At 39.6% G+C, this 22,038-nt stretch overlaps 1 protein-coding gene across 1 annotated transcript in view; it reads left to right on the forward strand.

The window, feature by feature from the left end:
• Atp10d (ATPase phospholipid transporting 10D (putative)) overlaps positions 1-22,038 on the forward strand; it is a 103,035-nt gene that overhangs the window by 14,388 nt on the left and 66,609 nt on the right. Inside the window, 4 exon segments of the mRNA XM_027390841.2 lie at positions 11,164-11,490; positions 13,657-13,851; positions 18,983-19,187; positions 21,236-21,321. Coding sequence (XP_027246642.2) covers positions 11,164-11,490; positions 13,657-13,851; positions 18,983-19,187; positions 21,236-21,321 — 813 coding nt within the window.

Consider the following 22,038-nt stretch of genomic DNA (forward strand, 5'->3'; position numbering starts at 1 on the left):
TAGCATTAAGTCTATAGAATTAATCATTAGGACCTACTAACCTAAGTGTGTGTGTGTGTGTGTGTGTGTGTGTGTGTGTGTGTGTGTGTGTGTGTGTATGTGTGTAAACTTGACCTCTGTACACTTTTGGTTCATTTCAGCCTTTGCCCATGAGGTTCTATTTGTATCAACTGTCAAGCTTTTGGCATATTGCCTTGGTCTTTGTGTTAAAATGAAATGCACTTCCCAACAATGTGTGATATAGCATGTTTAGCACTACCTGCAAACTTGTTAAACATGATTGTCTTTTGAACTCCGTCTCAGACCTGCAGGGTCAGAAACCCAAGGGCCCGAGGTTCAAGAGATTCAGATGCATGCAGAGAAAGACAGTCTCGAAGTGACAGTATGTGAACCTATGTTTGTCTTTTAGACAGATGACCTCATGTGTGTATTTGAAGTTGTTTGTCGGCTGGAGGTGACCTCTGAAACTTTCAAGTGCTAACTGGGCCCAAGAGAATTCATTATCCTGTATTTACCTTTTGGTAATCTTTCCTGCTTCCAGCTTGCCAAATTAAGCATTCATCAAGGGAGACGGAGTTTTGAGAACTTAGTGTGTTTTTAAGTGATTTGTGTATAGTAAATGACTTTAATAAGCACTATATGTAGCTATAGTTTAGTAGTAACTTCTAGGGGGAAAAAAAAGATCTCAGGAAATTAGCTCAGGCCAGGGGAGTATCTAAATCATAAACATTCTTTGGTTCCAACTGACCATTTTTGGACTCTAAGTGTCCCCTTCTTTGTATGTTTTAAAAATATTTTTCTTTTTTTATAAAATTCTTTTTATTCTTTGAGGATTTCATACATGTATATAATGTGTTTTGATCAAAACTGTCCCCCTATTCCTCCACCTACATAAACTTAGAATGTATAAAACTGATACTAAGCATTATTTGTAGTTAAACAAATACAAAAAAACTGTATTTTAAAGTGTATGAGAATGATACACAGTAACTTCAGAATAGAGGTACATCTAAGGAAGTAAGAAAAGTAGGTGGAAGACTGAAGAGGTGGTGATTCGACTATTTCCAGGATATTTTCTGTTGGTTATTTTTTTTAACTTTCTTTTTTATTTATTCTTTGTGACTTTCACATCATGTGTCTCCACCCCATCCCTTCATATCCACCCTCTGCCCTTGCAACCTCCCCCCAAAATAAAATAAAATAATATTTAAGAGGAACAAAAAGAAAAAAACAATCTCGTCATGGGAGCTGTAGTGTGACACAGTGAGTCGTGCAGTAAACCCTTCTACCCATGTATCTTTTCTTGCAAGAGTTATTGGTCTGGTTCGAGACCTCTCGTTCTTGCTACACTATCAATGCTGGGCCCTCACCAGGACTCCTCTTGTTATCCTGTTGTTGCCCTGTGTTGTCGAGATCCTGCAGCTTTGGGTCTACATGACTGGTCCCTTTATGTGCCCCAGCAGATCATAGATGGGGTGGACGTTGGGATTGGCCAACTGATAACCCTAGTTCTGAGCCTGGGTAGTTGCAGGGTTGATCATCCTGCCAGCTCTCCCTTGTCCTCACTACCAGGGTGAGCTCTCCTGCATTGCCCTGGCTAGTTCACCCCTTGCAGTGAGGGGTGGGGCCTGTTATCCTGCTTTCATGTCCTCAGGGTGGGCTCTCCAATACCTAGTACTTTAGGGCCAGCTCTAATGTGTTGCCAAGTATGGCAGGGACACTCTCCAGAGTGCTGCAGCTGATTAGGGACCAGGACAGCTCTCTTCCTCTTATGACCTCAGGGCCAGCTCTCCCATCTACCTCAGGCACTGATGGGTGGGAATTGGAGGAGACAGCTCTACCCTACCCATGCTGACACATGAAAGATAAGTTATGGGGATAGCTCTCCATGCTCCCAACTTTGGGGCTGGCTCACCTATACCTCAACCAACAGGATTGGTTGTATTGTGCTGCCCAGGTGAGTTGCAGGGCCTGCCCTCCCAAGTGCTACAGCTGATGGGGACAGGGGCAGTTCTGCTCTTATGACCTCCAGACCAACCTACCTCAGGCATTGATGGGTGGGGCGAGGGGTGTGTGTGTGGGGGAATCTCTCCCCCGCCCATGCAGCCAAAAAATGTTTTTCTTAATCCTCAAAGCAGAGTGCCAGTCAGTGGCAGAGAATCAGGTGTTGTTAGCAGAAAACAGAAATAAATCACCTGCTGGGAGATATGACCAAATCTTGGGTGTTGGCAATGATGATCTTGAAAACTATCTTAAAATGTTCCACAGTAGCCTGGTGTTGGTGGCACACACCTTTAATCCCAGCACTCGGGAGGCAGAAGCAGGGTTATCTCTATGAGTTGGAGGCCAGCCTGTTCTACAGAGTGAGTTCCAGTACTGGCTCCAAAGCAATACAGAGAAACCCTGTCTGAAAAAAAAAAAAAAACAAGAAAATGTTCCACATTAAGTTGCTCTACGGAGCTTCTGTCTCCAGGTGTTAGACTTGCTCTTGGGAGCAGCTAAGAGAGAAGAGGAGGAGGATATTGCTATCCTTAGCTGTTTAGTTGCTTAGAAAGCACTCTAGTTAGTTGATGAGCAAAGTTACTAAAAAATGAACACAACCAGTGCTTGAGCACGAGTTAGAGTTTAAGGAACAAAACAGATGAGTATCTGGGATATGGTTGTTACTATCATATATGCACACAAACTCTCAACAAATACAGCAATCATTAACCTTTACTTAGCCTTTGTAGAGGTTTACACATTATTCTGAGGAATTGAAGTATTCATTTGATGCTTACAACGGCCCTTTGAACGAAGTCAGCTGGCGAGGGAGATACCAGGAATGGATGTTGGTCCCTGGACTCACTGTCTGCTCTCAACCACTGCTACACTGTTTACTGATCTAGAACACTAGCAGAGAAACCTGTGCTTTTCTGGAAGAGATTCTCAGACCTGGAGGAGTGGGTTCCTTCTCTCATTGGTGGAATGATGCAGTCATAAGCTAACGCTGGTGCCCTCCGCTTCCTCAAACTTAGATCTTTCATCCCTGCTTCCAGGAGAAGGACAGCGATACTGGCTTTGTGTTTACTTTCCCAGGATTACCACTTTTCTCTAAAAGTGCAATGATCAACAGATATTTATTGACCATCTAGCTTTGGCCAAGCCCTAAACAGACACGTGGATAGAGAGCAATTACCTAAGTTCCCTACTGGAAAAGCCACGTGCAACACACTGCCAAGCACAGTGCTTGAGCTATGCTTAGGGTTGTAAATGGGAGCACAATAGGGAATGCCCTGCCATTCTGCCTGAGTGAACTCTTCCCAGCCTCTTTCATTCTGTAGTCAAGCTCAAGACAGGCCAGCAGTTCGGTAGGGACTAGTGTGGTGAGGGAGTGTTTTGTTTGGCCAGCACTCCAGTAAGAGAGAACAGCATTTGCAGAAGTACAGAGATCATTCCAGGCTCTCAACCTTACTGGTAAGTCATCTGGGTGCTAATAAAATTACATGCATATGGGCTCCACTGTAGGTTCCCGGGACCAGAGTCTCCAGGGAGGAGGCCTGGTAGCCTTATTATCCAGGCTCTTGAGCATTCTTACCATGGGAGCTTGGGAAACAGCACAAGGAGAACGCAGTCAGTTCACAAACATGGTTGAAATGAGCTTAGTAGAGAATGCTTGGGAAAATTTGCCTGGTATAGAGGTAATTTCTTGTCACACCTGTCTTTTGTGACATCAGTGTGAATATTAAGTGTTGGCTACTTCCCTGATATTACAGGCACGTTAACGTGTAACTATCAAATTAGTGCTTTGTTGGATTGCATTGTGTTTGAATATTTCATTTTCAAAATTACTGTTTGAATTGCTGACTTGTGTTTCCAAACAAAAAATAAATCATTAGATAGATTCTGTTTGGGGATTAGTACAGAATTTCTAATCATTTCTTAAATAGTTTCTTATATTTTTTTTGAGTTTATAATGTAAGTATATCATTTCTCCCTTCCTTTTCCCCACTTCAAATACTTAAATATTTACCTCCTTGCTCTCTTTCAAATTCATGACCTTTTTTTTATTAATTTTCAAGAATGTCTAAAGTGTTCTTAATGTCATTTTATTTTATGAACTTATGAAAAATAGTGTCCTTGACATTGGCAATTATAAGGTATAACTAAAAAAAAAATCAAAGATTTTCAATGACATTACAGTGTCAAATATTCAGCCCAGATTTAATTCCTTACATAAAAATAAGCAAGTGCACTCTTATTATTAGTATGCAAGTTGGCTGTTTTAAAAGAATTTCTTAGGACCTGTTATCCCTAAATGTTTGACTTGCATATCTGTATGACATACTGGTGTACCTAGGGTCTCCTAAAAAGTTTCTTAAGTGAGAAATGTTCATGAATGGGAAGTTTAAGAAATTCTGCTTTAGGTTAAGTGACTCCCAAAAGCTAGACTATTGTGGAGTTTTCTTTCCCATCAGGTTCTCAACCACCTTGCCCCAAATGAACACACAGAGATGCTATATTAATTATCAATTGTTGGCCAATGATTAGGGTTTCTTATTGGCTAGCTCTGTCTTAATTATTAACCTATTACTGTTAATCTAGGTATTTCCACATGGTCTTATCTTACTGGAGAAGGGTCCGGACCTGCTACTCCTTTGCCTATGGTGACTGTCCTTGGTGGGCTCTCTCTGCCTACCTTTATCAGAATTCTCATCTCCTAGTCCTGCCTGTCTTCCTGCCTCACTGGCCAGACAGTGTTTTAGTCATGAACCAATAAGAGAAACATATATACAGAAGGACATCCCCCATCACTAGACATTAAAATATCACAAGCCTTGATGATCCTTCATGAAGCATGACTTAGTGGAACTTTGATGAATGTTTCTGGGAAACTGTTATGTTAAATCTTTCCACCAAAAGCCACTGAGCCCCACCACCACGTGTACGCTTTATGCCAGCCGCCTGCCCGAGTTAGGCCCAAATAAATACACAGAAACTTGTATTAGGTACAATGCTGCTTGGCCAATGACTAGATTCTCATCTGTTAGCTCATTCTCAATTATCATACATCTATATATTTTATAAGACTTATCTTATCGGATGCCTTATTGGCGTCCCTCCTTGCTGGTGGCTCACATCCTGCCGCTGGAGGAGGCAAACGGGAAAAAGGGACCCTTCCTGTTTCTCCTTCGCTTAAATATGAGTCTCCTTGCTATGTCACTTCCTGCCTGGATCAGCACTTCTCTACTACATTTCCCAGAATCCTCTTTGACTCCTAGTTCCGTCTAACTTGCTGTCTCATTGGCCAAACAGTATTTTATTTAACAATCAATAAGATAAACATACACAGTAGTACATTCCCCATCAGGAAACAATACTAATATGAGACCCTTTACTAAACACTGACATACCTTTTACTTGGCCGAATTAAAATGTTTAAAAGGCTCTGTCCTGGTTATTGTGGGGAGGTGCTGTGTGCACATGTGCCCTCCAGTCCTCCTGGCATCTTTAGCATCTTTCTACAGTAAGAGTCCAGTGTGCACATTGATCAGACTGGGAATGTAGACCTATCCACTTCCATAGATACTTCCAGGTCAGAGTGGAGCTAGTGACTTCCAGAAAATGTATTGCAACATGTTAGTGAACACTGAAACCAAAAGTGTTATGATGAAAGAGGGAGCTAGAACAGGAAATGTCTGTCTGTAGAGCCAGTAGCAAGGGCATGAGCTGTTTGCAGCTACATGTAAATGGATGTTAGGTTGCATCCCAGAGAACATATTTTCTAAAGTTGGCAGGGAATACATTTTTGAAAGCTACTGAACCAGAATCCACTTGATAGATTCTTGGTCATTCTGTCTGCATTAGTTACTTTCACATCCCTGTGGCCAAAATACCTGACAGAAACAACCTATGGAAAGGAAGATTTTTTTTCTCACGGTCTCAAACAGACTTAGGCCATCATAGCAGGAAGACTGGCGGGGCATCTTCATTCATTATGGTAGTGTTTGCGGCAGAAGCTGTTCACAGGGCCGCTGACTGGGAGGCAGAGATCAGCTGGAACTGGGGTGAGGACAGTAACTTCCAACTAGTGACTTCACCTCTTAAAGGTCCCACAATCCCCCCAAATAGCACCACAGGCTGCAGGCATTTCATGTTCACACTGCAAAGCTGCCCAGTGTAAAAGGACTTCAGTTTTAAACTGGAATTCAAAGCATTCCTAGCAGTCTGGTAATTCCATCCAAATGTTTTTTCTCCTCAGTCCTCTGAACACACTTAAATTCTCAGATCCAATTGGCACTTAATTAAAAAAAAAATACTAGTTGACACTGATTCTACATTCCCCAGCTTCCACTCACATCTGCTTTAGTACACACACACACACACACACACACACACACACACACACACACACACACACAGTTAGACTGATAGCTTACATAACTTGGCAGTGCATCGCAGGGTACTGAAAAACAAAACAAAAAAGCAAAGCCCACAATCAGTAGAAAGAAAAAAAGTGATTAAGACCAGGGTAGGAATTAATGAAATGGAAATGAAGAAAATAATAAAAGGCAATCAATGAAACAAAGAGTTGGTTTTTTTGAAACATTAATTAGATCAACAATTTTAGCCAAAGTAATGAAGATAAAGAGTAAACAAATTAAGAGAATTAGAGACAAGACGGTATGTGTTGCAATACATGCTACAAAATTCAGAAAAACTTTAGGATATAAACTAAGGACATACTCCACTAAATTGGAAAAATCTGAAAAGAAATGAATGAATGAATCAAAATATGAAACTTACCAAGTTAAACCAAGAGGAGACAAGCACCTGACACAGACCTATAACAAGGAGTGACATTCAGGGAGCAGTGAATGCATGCACGCATGAATGAATGAATGAGTGAATGAATGAATGAATGAATGAATGAATCTCTCAACTGAAAAATGTCCAGGCTCAGTCATGAAGAATAAAGTATGTTGGTGGCTGGAGTGACAGCTTCACAGTGAAGCATGCTTGCTGCTCTTCCAAAAGACTCCATTCAGATTCCAGCATATGTATTGGACAGCTTACAACCATCAGTCAGTCTAGCGCCAGTGGAATCCAGTGGTCCTGACCTCCATAGGGACCTCATGCATGTTCATATCATCTAGACACAGATACAAGTGTAAAAATAATTAAAAATCTTAAAAAAGAATAAAATATATTTATAAACTGTACAGTGAAAGTTTGTTTAAATTTAAAAAAATAAACAGTAATGTTGGATATAAGGCCTCTTGCATACTAAGCAAGTATTCTATACAAAGCTGTATCCTCAACTATTTTTACATTTATTTAATTATTTACTCATTTATTTATTCATTCATTTAGTGTGTGTGTGTATGAGAAAGAGAGAGAGAGAGAGAGAGAGAGAGAGAGACAGACAGACAGACAGACAGACAGACAGACAGACAGACAGACAGACAGACGGAGGGGTATGAGCATGCCAAGGTGCATTTGTGAAGGTCAGACAACTTCTAAAAGTCAGTTCTCTCCTTCACACAATGTGGTTTCCAGGACTTGAACTCAGGTCCTCAGGCTTGGCCACAAGTACCCTTACCCACTGAGCCATTTTGTTGGCCCTCCCCAATCCACTTTTCATTTTTATTTTGAGACAAGGGCTTGCTAAGTTATTCAGTCTGATTGTGAATTTGTAATCCTCCTGCCTTAGCCTTCTGAGTAACTGAGGTTCCAGACCTGTGTCTCCAGATCTTGTACCCAGCTGTCAATTTTGAGGGATGGGCAACAGGGCTGATGAGATGGAGTTATTCTGACTCTGAGCTGCTGGCCTGTGGAATGGCTCAGAGAGGCAGTGTGGAGCAGTGAGCCAGTGCCCATTCAGTATCCACTGAAATCCCTTGACAAAGAGGAGGAAGGGATGAAACATATGTGAGTGGAGGCAGATTCTAGTGTGACTTTAAGGATATTGGAAGGCACAGAGAAAAGCAGACACTGACATACATTGGCAGTGACATGTTCTCTAGGCATGCCATTATTTCTCCGGAACTGGGCCAGTTGCGGATAGGTATGGTTCTTGCCTGGCTTTGTGACTATTTTTGTCAGGTCAAGGTTGTTAGTTAGATGCACCATGAATTACCAGAAGTTAACACTTCCTGTATTTGTTCCATATTTCTTTAATCTTATGTTTACATTATCAAGAAGCTGCTCTGAAATTTCAATAGCCAAGTGTTTAGATTGTTACAGAGGATGTGGACACCAGACAGACATGCAGTGTTATGTGTTTTGTTTTTTCCGAGACAGGGTTGCTCTGTGGCTTTTTGAGGCTGTCCTGTAACTAGCTCTTGTAGACCAGGCTGGTCTCTAACTCACAGGGATCCGCCTGCCTCTGCCTCCCTAGTGCTGGGATTAAAGGCGTGAGCCACCAACGCCCGGCTGCAGTGTTATGTGTTAATAAAAGTTTAATTGCAAATGAAAACTTCCCACCCAAAGTTTGCAGAAATCACACTGACTTTAGCTTTCTAGAGAGAAGTATCGAGATTTGTCATGATGTCTCCTAATGCCCGTGCTGTAAAAACACACAGAAGCACTTAGTGTTATGTTATCGATTTGACTCTGCAGTGTTGATTAATTTCTGGAGCATTATTTCACTTCCTTATTCACTGGAAGTTCCTACTTTGCTCTTTGCTTAGTTAAGTAGGGTACACTTCATGTTACAGCTTTAAAAAAAACTAACCTGCTTTTATATAAACATCAGGCTTTTCTATCACATGTCAGGTGTAGACATCTAAACACTGTATTGAAAAGTTGCAGTTTAGCAAGTCAATTTTCAATGCTTTCCTTCTCTGTGAGTAGGTGACTTAGAGGACAGGATCCCAATGGCAGATCCAATATAGCAAAAAACATTCCTCCTATCGTATGTACAAAACTGATAAGACTGCTTTTCTAGTGGGGCTTACGTTGTAACAGCATCCAATATTCAGAACAAAGACATGGCCCTTGAAGCTGTGTTCTTTTCATTAAGTGACTTTCCAAGCCAGGCTATTGGGGTGCAGGCTTATTATCTCAGCTACACAGGGAGCTGAGGCAGAAGGATAGCAAGGTCAAGCTTGACCTGGGCTGCAGATGAGTTGAAAGCCAGCCTGGGCAACTTGTTTAGACCCCATCTCAAAATGAAATCTACAAAAATATATAGGGCCACAGCTCAGAGGTAGGATGCTTGCCTAGGATATGTATAGCATATCCTGTGTGTCCTCAGGTTCAGCCCCCTCTCCATATTGGAAAATATATGAATGAATATGTGCATGTTTTAAAACTGTTTATTTTCATTGCTTTGTTTCATGTGAATTTTTAAAGGGATCTAATGGATTTTAAGTCATTTATTTGGGATTCATTGTATTTGGTGTAAGTGTGAGAGTAAGGTGATGTCAAAATAGCTGTAGTATCTTGGATTGTATAAGGCCCAATGCACAGTGAACAAATGTACTATTGAGAATAGATTGTTCAAATATTGGCCATTAGAATGACCATGCTGGTAGATGATGACTTAGGATTTTAGATTCATAAAAATTGAGTCTAATTTCAGTGTCCTTAGGGGAAAAAAGATTAACTTCAGATTAGTATAGTATTTTAGAAAAATGAATTGGTACTCAAGTTATAAACTTAGAGTATAGCTTAGAAAAGAAACCATCTTGAATAATCTTCCAAAAGGACAAGGGTGTCTTCAGTAGGATTTTACAGCAGGGTTGCATTTGGTGTGCTAAGGGTCTAAGTCACGTGATAGGCATGTACACACCAGGAACAGGAGTTACAGGAGGTTGTGAGCCACTTGACATGGGTGCTAGAAGTGAACTCTGGCTCTCTGAAAGATCAGCAAATGCTTTTAACTGCTGAGCCATCTCTTCAGCCCTAGTTGATTTAATTGATGTGGGATAATGCTCTTGTACACTGTAAAGATTTGTCACTCATATTGGTTTAATAAAATGCTGATTGGCCAGTAGCCAGGCAGGAAATATAGGTGGGGCTACCAGACTAGGAGACTTTTGGGAAGAGGAAGGCAGAGAGGGAGGTGCCAGCTAGCTCCCAGAGGAAGCAAGATAAGAATGCCTTACTGAGAAAGTGTACCAAGCCATGTGGCTAAACATAGTTAAGAATTATGGATTAATTTAAGCTGTAAGAGGTTGTTAGTAATAAGCCTGAGCAATAGGCCACTGTATGTTTATTTGGGACTGAACGGCTGCAGGATGGGATGGGACAGAAACTTGGATCTACATTTAATATGAAGATAATATACATACAGAGTTTTGCAATGTGTTTGGAATATAGTAAACTCTTAATAAATGCTAGTCTTCCCCTTTTCAACAGTAAATTTCTGGGACAATGAAGGACACTTAAAAGTAAAAAAAAATGAGGATGGGATTATGCATCAGTTAGAGTTTGGCAGAGAATCTTGGTTGACTCAGTTTGGTAGGTGGCTGTGTTCAGTTCGGTTCATTTGGGGACACTCCTGCCCCTCTTAGTTCTAGGCTGTCATCTGAGTGCACTAACGTGTTGGTGGTCAGCCGACAGCCAGTGGCCTCAGCCGCACACGAGCAGTAGCATTGGTGTAAGTGGGTCACGTGGCATCAAAAGGGTTCTAGAGAGCAGTGAGAATAAGCAACCTGCTAAAGAAGACTTGAGACTTCTGAGTTTCCTACTGTTCCTTTAGCTAGACTGAGGCATGAGGTCATGGCAGAGAAAGATATTCATCAGGCAAAAAAAGAGTCCCCTCTTGATGAACAGGGCTGGGAAGGACTTGTAGCCATGTTTGTGACCCACACAGACTTCTTATTGTCTTCTAGGCCTAGTCTGGATTATTTGCATGCTACTCATTAAAGCTCCATGGCAACTTCCTGACATATACACATAGTCCAATTTCAAAAGGGAGAAAGCTGCTGACCAGAGAAGCAAAGAGACTTGCATACATTAAAGCCAAGGTTGTTATTCCAAGTTATGGAAAGGCTTTGTAGGTACTGTCTTTTCATGAGGTGCATGATTTAACAAGAATTTGGTTTAAAAGGTGTAGCAGTGTCTGTCCCCAATTACCTGTGGAAATGCTAAGCTGTGTGCTTGTTCTGTATAGAAACCTGTGCTGTCCTTCACAAGTTTGCAGAAGCTTACCGGAAGTGTGCTTTTGTTTGCTAGATCACCTGCACCACCCGGGTCTCCCTGCATCCTGGACATGACTGAGCTTCTTCAGTGGGCCAGACATCACTGGCACCGGCTGATGAATGGGAGAACCCAGGATGAAGATGAGAGGCCATACAACTATTCCTCACTGCTTGTCTGTGGGGGCAAGTCCTCCCAGACCCCCAAACCGGCAGGAAAGCACCGTGTTGTTATACCTCACCTTCAGTGCTTCAAAGATGAATATGAAAGGTTTTCTGGAACCTACATGAATAACCGAATACGGACAACAAAGTACACGCTTCTCAATTTTGTGCCAAGAAACTTATTTGAGCAGTTTCACAGGTACTGTGGTACTTTTAGAGAAAGTAACAGCTCAGAACGTTCTTCATTCTTCTATTGAAACTCCTATCAACCCACGTATTTCATAGTCCCGTGTGCTGCACAGGCTTAACATATAATCATCCAAGGCAATTTAGATTCAAGTCCGGGCTAGAGTGAGGGTGCCTGTGGTTCACACAGTTCTTTACAGTTGGAAGGATGTCTTCTGTTTATCAGAGAAGATGCGGTTACCCTTGTGTTATCTTCAGATAGGATGTGGCTCAGCCAAGGCTACACCAGTAATAAGTAGCAGAGTGGAAGCCATAGCCTTGGGCTGACTCCATTTGGCTTCAGTGTCCTTTCTATTATACCATATTGCATTTTGATTGCAGGTTTTTCTTAACGTGATAATGGGGAAGAGAAAGGGACGCTTAAGCATGAGTTATAATGTTATTAAGTGAAGTAGTGATGTAATTCATTTTAACAGCCATTTATTGAAGCTTACTTGAGATCTTTGGCAGTGAAGACAATGCAGGTATAACTTGCTACTTTCCTCATGGATTTTGTAGGTTTTCCACATGTGTGTATAAACAGTGAGAGGGCACAATGGGTTTACAGTTATTATAAATCATAGTGGAAGCAGCAAAAGGAATCATACTTTTACATGGAGCAGTAGAAGGGGATGTGACACTCAGTTTAGTTATGGAGAGTGGAGTGTCTTCTGCCCAGGAACCGGCAAAGCATAGTTCATGTATTGCTGTCAGAATAGGGAATTGAAACTCCATACAGCAGGCATGGTTCTGAAGGAGAGAAAAACACGCTTGTGTCTGTAGGTGGGAGGAAGGACTTAGAAATAAAATGAAGAAAAAAACGACATTTAGGATGCTGCTCCATATACCCTGCTGAGTTGTCAGGGAGACCCAGGATTACAACAGTGTGGGAATGAAGGGAAGGACAGCCCATTACACGTGTTGTAAACCAGCTTTGAGAAAAGAAGCGGAAGAGAAGAACCGCAGATGGACATGTTGTGATGACTAGAAAACTTACCAGGAAAGGGAAAGCCAGGGCCAAAAAGCTGCTGCGATGTTCAGTTTCTTGTTTTGGAAATGGCGGAACTGCTTTTGTGAGTCTGGAGATTCTTGTGATTTGTACTTCATAGGTTCTGTGGACAGCTGCTGCACAGTGGTTGTGTCTGAAGTGCAGATGTGAGTTTCTGAGATTAATAGCCTTAAGGGCTACAGGTGTTTGCATCTGTAGACTGTAATCTAGTGCATTTGAGGAATAAATTAACTTCTAAATTTACAGTGTTCTCTTGAGCTGTGGACTTTGATATGATCCATAAAGAAATAATTGAAGCCATGGATCTAACAAAAACAGTTAAGAAAGAAAAATCAGAACAGAATAAATTGGAGATGAGGAGGGAAACATTTGCATAGATTGTGCTTTTAAGGAGTTTCACAGTCGAAGGCAAAAGGAAAATGTCTGATAACTATGTAGGACTGATGTTTCTTGTTCGTTCTTTGTTATTTGAATTTATACAATAGTGAAGTTTTGGGGATGGAAGAATTCCCTCAATACTGTGGTTCTGAATAGTGTGAAAAGAAACAGAAAGTCTCAGGGAGAGAAAATCCCAGGCAGCCCTGCTCATTCCAAGCCTTTAGATTTTGAGCCTTGTTTGGATATAATGTGTTGATTCAGAATTCCTGGGGTTTGTTTGCTTAAACTTTTTCTTAAAGTAAATTTTTATTTAAATTAAAAACAATCTTATTTTACATACCAACCCCAGTTGCCTTTCCTTCCCATCCTCCCATGCCCCAACCCCCCATCCACTCCCCAGGGAAGGTAAGGCCTCCCATGAGGGATCATCAAAGTCTGATGTTTTTAAAGAGAAAGCAGTACTTACTTCCCTTTTTGAACATGTGCTACATAACTTGAGACTATCACATTCAAATGTTCACTGTTACATATTTAATGAAAAAAATCTTTTATTTATTCACGTATGATTTAAGCCAAATATCCTGGATAGATATAAATACTTCATATTTGTTAGATTTTGCTAATTCCCTGTCCCATGACCTATGAAACCATCTAATACCGACTTAAGCAAAAGAACAAAAACCGTGTCTGGCCTCTTTGATTTCAGCTCTTGGAGCATTCTGTGCAAACCTCCTGTGTGTGCTTGGCTTGCAGGGCTGCCAATTTATACTTCCTGTTTCTCGTGGTACTGAACTGGGTGCCTTTGGTAGAAGCCTTCCAAAAGGAAATCACGATGCTGCCGCTGGTGGTGGTACTGACAATTATTGCAATTAAAGATGGCTTGGAAGATTACCGAAAATACAAAATCGACAAGCAGATCAACAATTTAATAACCAAAGTTTACAGTAGGTAAGTGGGATGGGTGTATCCCCAAGGAATATACTATATCCCCAAGCATATATAAGCTTGTTAGTCTTTCTATGTTTACATATGATCAGGATCGTTTTTTGTGCTGCTGTTTTTATTGTTTTGTGTTTTTTTTTCTCCCCTCTCTTTGCCACCAAGGATCAAACCTAAGACTTCATAATCTTTTACATATTAGCCAAGTATTCAAGCCTGAGCTATACCCTCAGTTGTTATTACTGATTTTAATTAACACTTCTTAAAATCCTTCAGTGAATTTAATTGAAATCTTAGAGGGGAAATAAGAGCCACTGTCAGTCAAGCACTTGACAACTTCTGGTTCATTCATTGGAGAACTGAAAGGATTTGAACTGGTTTGAGATCCGGGTGTGGTGACATGCCTCTGTAATCTCAGGATTTGGGAGACTGAGGCAGGCTAGGATTCAAGAGAAAGAGAAAAACTTGAATAGATACAAAAAGTTGGCTGAAATATGTGAAGTCAGTTATCTGTGGAGGAAACGGTTATGAAAACAGAATAGAATTCTTTTTGTGCATAAAACTCGAGGTTTCCTATTGCAGCCACACCCAAGCATCCTATAGCAGCCATACCCGAGGCCTCCATTAGAGAGGGTTTATTCAGGTGAATTCAGTTATTGTAAAAACCTCATTTGTAAAGAGAAAGTCCTTGTGTTCAAGAGAGAACTCAGGTTTTGAACTGTGATGCTCCTGATAGTGCTTCTTTTTAGATGTAAGGGAATACTCAGTAAATAGCACGGTTCAGGGCCACTTGTGAGAATCATAGAGATTTTCTTATGAGAATCAAAGAGAAAAGGTTTAGAAGAAGCTTGTTTGAAGATGTGGAGTTCACACTAAAGCCTGCAAGATTGTGAATTCTGTGCATAATTAGACTTTGTCAATAGCTTTCACAACATTTGTTTACAGATCTATTGAAGAAAACAAGGAAAAAGAATTTGTTTTTCATCTTTGTAAGACATGAGATGACTTGAATAGTGAAAGAATTACTTCTAATTTTTATGCTATTGATGTAGGAAACAAAAAACCCAATATGCACTACCAAATACTAAAATGGTTTTAGAGTCAAAGTCTCTAGTTTGCCATTGAAAGCCACAGAGCGTGTGTGCACCAATGCCATGAGTCATTCAGTAACCTTTGAGTGCTTAGGGAATGCCAGAGATAGATGGGTAGCACGCTAGACCGTCCTGACCTTTGGACACTAGCTGGAAGGTGACCATAGTGACAAAATCCAGATTCTGTCAATTTTTTTTTAAGAATTTATTTATTTATTTATTTATTTATTATGTATACAACATTCTGCTTCCATGTATAACTGCACACCAGAAGAGGGCACCAGATCTCATAATGGATGGTTGTGAGCCACCATGTGGTTGCTGGGAATTGAACTCAGGACCTCTGTCTGGAAGAGCAGTCAGCGCTCTTAACCTCTGAGCCATCTCTCCAGCCCCTAGATTCTGTCACTGTTAACATTAGCCAATTATCACAAAATTTAGAAAAGAAGAGAGGGCAATATATATGTGCATTAGTGGGTAATATATACGTGTGTGTGCATCTTGTATATAGATTCGTCTAAGTGTAAATGGCTGTTGACTTTTACCACTAGTTTATAGTCAATAATATGTCTTTGATTTCTGTATTTTTCTAAAGTGTTATAATCTTGATTTCTCCCACTTACTAGCTTTGTAGTCTTGGGCAGATTACATAAGCTAGCTAAATGTCCAATTTATTTCATTATGAATAGAATTGATAAAACATCACAGTGATGAGTATATTTTAAGAGCTGAGTAAAGGTTAGCCACTAGCATTACAATGGGCAGGTTAATGGCAGTTAGCAAGAGGGTTTCTTGGCACTTGGGCAAGTCATTTAATTAGCATGTGAGACTTCGTAATAGCATTGCTCTGTCTCCTAGATATTAACTGCCCAATGGGAGACCTGGTGGAGCCTTTTCTCTAGGGTCCTCTTAGATGATTTACATCAACATTTAGTGATGAAATGCACTATTCTAGTCTACTAATATAATACTGTTTTATGACTTCATGACTGCATTTTGTAAGAGACCTGGGTAACTTGATTTTTTTTTATGTATATTCCAGGCAATTTATTTTTGCTCAGGGCTATGGAAGAAATAATGTTTATTATGTTTTCTTCCCCAAATTGTCTTTGGAACAATAAAGATAAAAAGAAATAAAAATAGGCTGTGAAGCCATACCATGTTGACTTATGCTAACTTAAATGCCTAGGGAATTAAAAAGATTGTGGGAAATACAATATTTCTCACAATATTTAGGATGAAAACATGGGGCCATTAAATGGAGCAAACGTTTGGAAGAAGAGTGTTGACATTTCCAGGCTGAAAATATGGTTCATATTCATAATATCTGGCCTATTACAAAGTAGTTCATTTCTATGGGTAAATATCATATAAAAATAACAAACACTACTGTCAAAATTCTGTATTAGCCCAGTTAAGTTAGAGTGACCTAATACAGAAGACACAATTTTCTTTTGATTGTCTTTAAGATAGAAGTTATTTATAAAGTTTTTGTGACACTAGAGATACCATAAGACCCAATCAACAAACAAACGGTGCTTTCTATGTGATGGACATGGAAAGACTTAGAGATTGATCAGGCTTGTGTTATTATGACAAAATGCCTGATAGAATCATCTTGAAAAGATAGAGGATTCTTCTGATTTACAATATGGGACGTTTCTGCCTATGGTCTGCTCTCCTCATTGCTTTTGGGTCTGTGGTGATGCAGCTTGTCATGTCAGGTTCATGTGACAGAGAAAACTGCTCACCTTATGATAGCCAGGAAGGAGGTGGGGGCAGAGTCCCAATATCCCTTCAAGTACACCCTCCAAATGACATACTTTCTTCCCATGAGAACCCAGCTCTTATGATGAACTGGGGAGCAATCTTTCAGTCCCTGGGCTTTGGGAAGACCATTTATCCACATATACTTCCTCTTTGAAATTTTCTTCTCCTTTGCTTATGATGACATCACTTCCTTTTGGATGCCCTTTCACTTTCATGTCTTCTTAAAGACCTTTCCCCTAAGGATGCTTGTATCTCCTTCCTTGCCGGTTGCCACTTGCCCTTTACGTACCACAGGCTTCCACATCCACAACTTTACTCACAGCATGTGGATAAGAATCTTATACTAGCTGTATACCTCAACTGCCTAATTCATGTTACGTAAAAACTTCTTAAGATGAATTTTCTGTCTCACCTCTGATGTTATTAGTAGCTTCCAAAATCTGGGACATGGCTAAAGGCATCCTCTTATCATCCCATCATGCAAACGAAGACCCATTCTGTCATCCTTGAAGTTGCTTACTTGTAACAAGTCAGGAAGTGGCTTTCTCTGTTATTTAATTATGTTTTCATTTAATCTTTTATTCATTTCTCCTGCTACCGCCTTAATTCTGAGCCTTCTCAACCATCCTTTGAATCATTTCAGTAACTTGACATTGGTCTGTTGTCTGTTCTAACCACTAATTAGGCTGCTGCTCAATAGTCTGTCACTCTGTCACAGGAATGAACATACAGAAGTAGGAACACACCTTTTTTTTGTGAATTTCAGTGACACAATTTTCTATAGAATGAAGTTTCTAGAATTCCCAAAGATCCCTTTCCTAGGTATGTGTGGCATATAGGACTAAGTTTTCAAAGTATAACTTTCTACCTCTTTTTAAAAAATCTTCTGTCACTTTTCTCCATGGAAAAAAAATTAGTAGTATGCATAGACACCAGGGAAAAAATAAGATTTTGCCATTGTCTGTAAATTAACAAATTTGTAAGATAATCAAAGATTTCTCCTGGTTAGATTTGATATCATGCAGTAGGCATTTGTAAGGCTATTTACTTATTTACATTTATTTAACCCTTCAAAGTAAGCATTTCTTTACATAGCTGATATAGTTTGTATGGCAGAGGCTATTCAAGTATTTGAAGGCACCATTTCCATTTAGTCTGATGATTTAAAAACTTTTAATATGTCATAAAACTTAGATTATAAGTAATTCCCAGGATTCTAGGGAATGAATACAAATTCTGTCTCCATAAACATAATAGAAGTAAATAGCTTTGCAATATATTTACTTACTTACTTATTTTTGAGACTTTAGCCTCTTGAATGTTGGGGTTACAAGTATATGCAACAATACATGTATATGAACACTAACTAAACAAGTAAAATGTAATAAAATATTTTTAAAAGCATAGAATGGAAAATGATATTTTTAGAAGGGATAAAATTACAGTTCTTTCCTGCAGACTCAGGAGTAAACTCCTCTGTTAGTGTTTGGGAAGAGCACGGGGGGGGGGAGGGAGAGCACAGGAGCCTCCCAGAAATGTACAAGTCCCTCATATGATATGTTGCAGCATCAGCTTTTATGTTTTGCATATTTGCCTGTGCACTTTAATTAATCTTTAGAATACTCATAGCACTGATATCATGCAAATAGTGGTGTCAGTAGTGTTAAATGCATTTCTTTAGGAAATGATAGCAAGAAAAGTTCAGTACATATTTTTCTTTTCAAATATTTTCAAATTGCGGTTGCTGGAATCCTCAGATACAGAGCCCGTGAATATGGAAGATTGCTTTTTATTTCTGTTGAGTGAGAATTAGTGTTGATAATGTGTTAGAACATTTTTTTTTTTAATGTTGTGTGGGTGTTGCATTTCATTGGGTTTTCCTTAATTGCCCAGGGTGGGTGTGTGTCACAGAGCCCTCTGAGATCAGACATGCCTTGTTGCCTGATGCCTGATCTCAGAATCACATGCAAGAACTGTTCTACATATGAATGTAGTCATGTGATGTTAATCGGAATTCTGTTTTAGGCTTGAATTCAAATGGTGTGAGGGTTCAAAATCCCACAATGGGGGAGGAAGGGCTGAAAATATCTTCTAGTGACTTAATAACTAAATTTTCCAAATGAGGCTTTTATGAGATTTTGGCTTTACCAATTCTGTAGTGTCTCCTTTAGCATTTAATGCCCCAAAATTCATAAATCTCAGGCTAAGAGTTTAAGAAATAATTATGTTTCCTCTTAACATTTTTTTTCTATCTTTATTATCCCCCGGTTCAATTTTAGGAAAGAAAAAAAGTACATTGACTGTTGCTGGAAAAATGTCACTGTGGGGGACTTCATTCGCCTCTCGTGCAACGAGATCATCCCTGCAGACATGGTCTTACTCTTTTCCACAGACCCTGATGGCATTTGTCACATCGAGACTTCTGGCCTTGATGGAGAGAGCAATTTAAAGCAGAGGCAGGTGGTGCGTGGGTATGCAGAGCAGGTAAAGAATGTCTTCTCCGCTGGTCTTATGGATGCTTCCTTCTTCCTCAGGAAAGGTCTGGGCTCATCTCCACAGGGTAGATAAAGAGATTTTTTAATTTAATTTTTACCACTGGCAAAATAGAATCACAGAAGACTTAATCCATTTGCAGATATCAGGGGACGTGTGTTGTGTTGTATAGATAATAGGATAAAAATGACTTTGGAGTTCAAACACTTGGGTCTTCGATCAGATTGTGTGGCCCTGCATTAGAGGAACCCAGCAGAGTTCATTTGCAATAGAAATAATCACCTGCCAACTTCATTTTCTTACTCTTGGAGTTTTATACTTTGTGTTTTCACAGTTGTTCCTAAAATGTCTAATTACCTATATTCCAAAGCTTTTAAAAACACTATGGTTTCTTGTGCCACGAGTTTCTAAACCATTCATCTTCTGTAATAAGGGAAATTAGACTGACACAGATTTGGATAAATAAATTTTTGCTCTGCCACTGATAGGTCTTTTATTAACAAAGTAATGATCTTGTGAAGTTATTCAAATATGTTATGACTGAGCTTCCTCATATTAGCATGGAAATGATGTCTCTTTCTTAGCATCATTGCTTGACTCATGTGAAAAACATGCTCATGGCTAAGTATCACTTTCGTTTCTCTTTATGTCTGGAAGCACCTGAGATAAAGGATTTGAAAATTTAAGGTTTTTTTTGTTGTTGTTTGTTTGTTTTTTTAAATCTGAAAACTGGAAGTACTAATAAGTTGGAATGTATTTAATACATAAATAAAACTATATTAACCTCCAGTACCTTAGCGTTTCATCTCATATTGGACCCCTCCTTTCATCTGTGAATCTACGTGTAGATCCCTCTGTGGTTCAGCTGCCTTTGAGCTCTGGGTCTCTGTCACTTTTATAAGCAGCCCTACTCCTGTGATTCTGACAACATCTTGCACAACTTAGAATTCTGTTACAGCACTAAGTCTGTGTTAGGCTACTGCTAACAGGCACACTTTGGGTTCAGTTCTGCATGAACACAGCCACTTCCTTTGTAATTTGCAGCTTGTTTTGAGAACTTGGACAAATTATTGGAGCGTCTGTGTCTCCTCAGCTATTCTTAGGCCGGATTGTTAACCACTCTTGGGACTGTGAAAAAGAAATGAGTTAATATAGTTAACATACATACTGTAGATTCTAGCACATTAACAAATTCAATAGGCATTATTAACAAATCAGATCATATTATCATATGATTCATGTTTTTCATATTTGCTACAGTGATATGAAAATATTACTCAAACAGCTATAGTCAAACTCTTTCTCCAAGAAGATAGTCTGTAGCCAGGCCAGTCTGAACTTCACTAATAGGAAACCTCATAGGAAACTCATAGCAAACCTCCTGCCTTAGCCTCCTAGTGCCGGAATTACAGGCATGAACCACCAAACCCAAGCTGGTGACTTGTTCTTCTAAAGCCACATCTTCAAGACAGTGTTTTTAGAGTCTTGCCTGCATCCCCATTGGTTTCATAACAGTGCTACAAAAGTATCTGTTTGTTCCACTAGGGATTTTGTGAGATACTTATGTCCTGCTTATTTGGGAATTTTGTTCATGAACTTGGCCTGAGACTGAATACTTATATACTCCCAGGTATTGATTGCCATGTGCTCTGACTCTAGCAAACCATCAGGTTATAGGTAATAACAACAACATGTTTTCCATACCTTGCTGACACTAATGTTTGCTGCATGAGTGGAAGCTCTGATGAAGAGCCCCGATGCACTTCTACACGTAACTTGTACCACATGATTAATCTGAAAAAGCTCCTTCTGTTTCTTCAGAAGGAGCATTCTAAGGTCATTCTGATCCATTATCCCATAATTATGTCTGTATTGTCTTCATCCTAGGAGATGTACAGCATACACTCTGAGGCAAAAAGAAATGCCTTAAGTATTATATGTATTAAAGAAAGTTGACCTTTAAACATGATACAATGTTTAAATATCGAGATTTAATCATGAATTCTTTCTCTTTTGTGATGTTGGCAAAATATTTTTAGGACTCTGAAGTTGATCCTGAGAAGTTTTCCAGTAGGATAGAATGTGAAAGTCCAAACAATGACCTCAGCAGATTCCGAGGCTTTCTGTGAGTGATATGTAATTTACCTTTGTGGGCATGAAAGAAGTTATACTTAGTTCAGAAATGCTTTTGTGTATTCATATCCAATGCAAATCATTAGAGGCTGAAGGTTTGGCCATCTATCATTTGGTATACCTAAGTAATTTAATCAGTGCTCATCTTCATGTATAATAAAACAACATAAATAATAAAACCCTCTAAAGGTATTCCTATAATGTCTTCCAATGCCATAAGAATATCTTTGGGGGCTGTATGCATTAGACTGGTCTTGAATTTCCTATGCAGCCCAGTCTTGCCTTGAATTTCTTGTTCTTCCATCTCAGTGATGAGATATGCATCACCTTGCCCACCTTCAGGAGCTCCACATTAAACCTAATAGATGTTAAAAGTTTGGAAGGAGATATTTTTGTAGTCATAAATGATATGCTAGGATGGTTTTCATGGGAATTAGAATAGCAGGTGTGCAATTCTGGTTGGAAAGAGTTAGTCACTGATTTGGAAGCTGGTGTCAGACTGTGGGAAACCATAGCAGTAATTCCCAATACTTAAGAGTGCCATCCTCAACCCTTTGCAAAGACACCTGTAATTTGGGGTCTTTCCCAATCTCAAACCTGGCTCTGGCACTTAGATATTTTGTTACTCTAAGCCAACAAATACTCATTAACTTTATTTTTACAAGAAAAAAATAAACATAATTGTTAGAGAAAATTTCCCACCTAGTTT

The sequence above is a fragment of the Cricetulus griseus genome, assembly GCF_003668045.3.
Source record: "Cricetulus griseus strain 17A/GY chromosome 1 unlocalized genomic scaffold, alternate assembly CriGri-PICRH-1.0 chr1_1, whole genome shotgun sequence".
NCBI classification, from domain to species: Eukaryota; Metazoa; Chordata; class Mammalia; order Rodentia; family Cricetidae; genus Cricetulus; species Cricetulus griseus.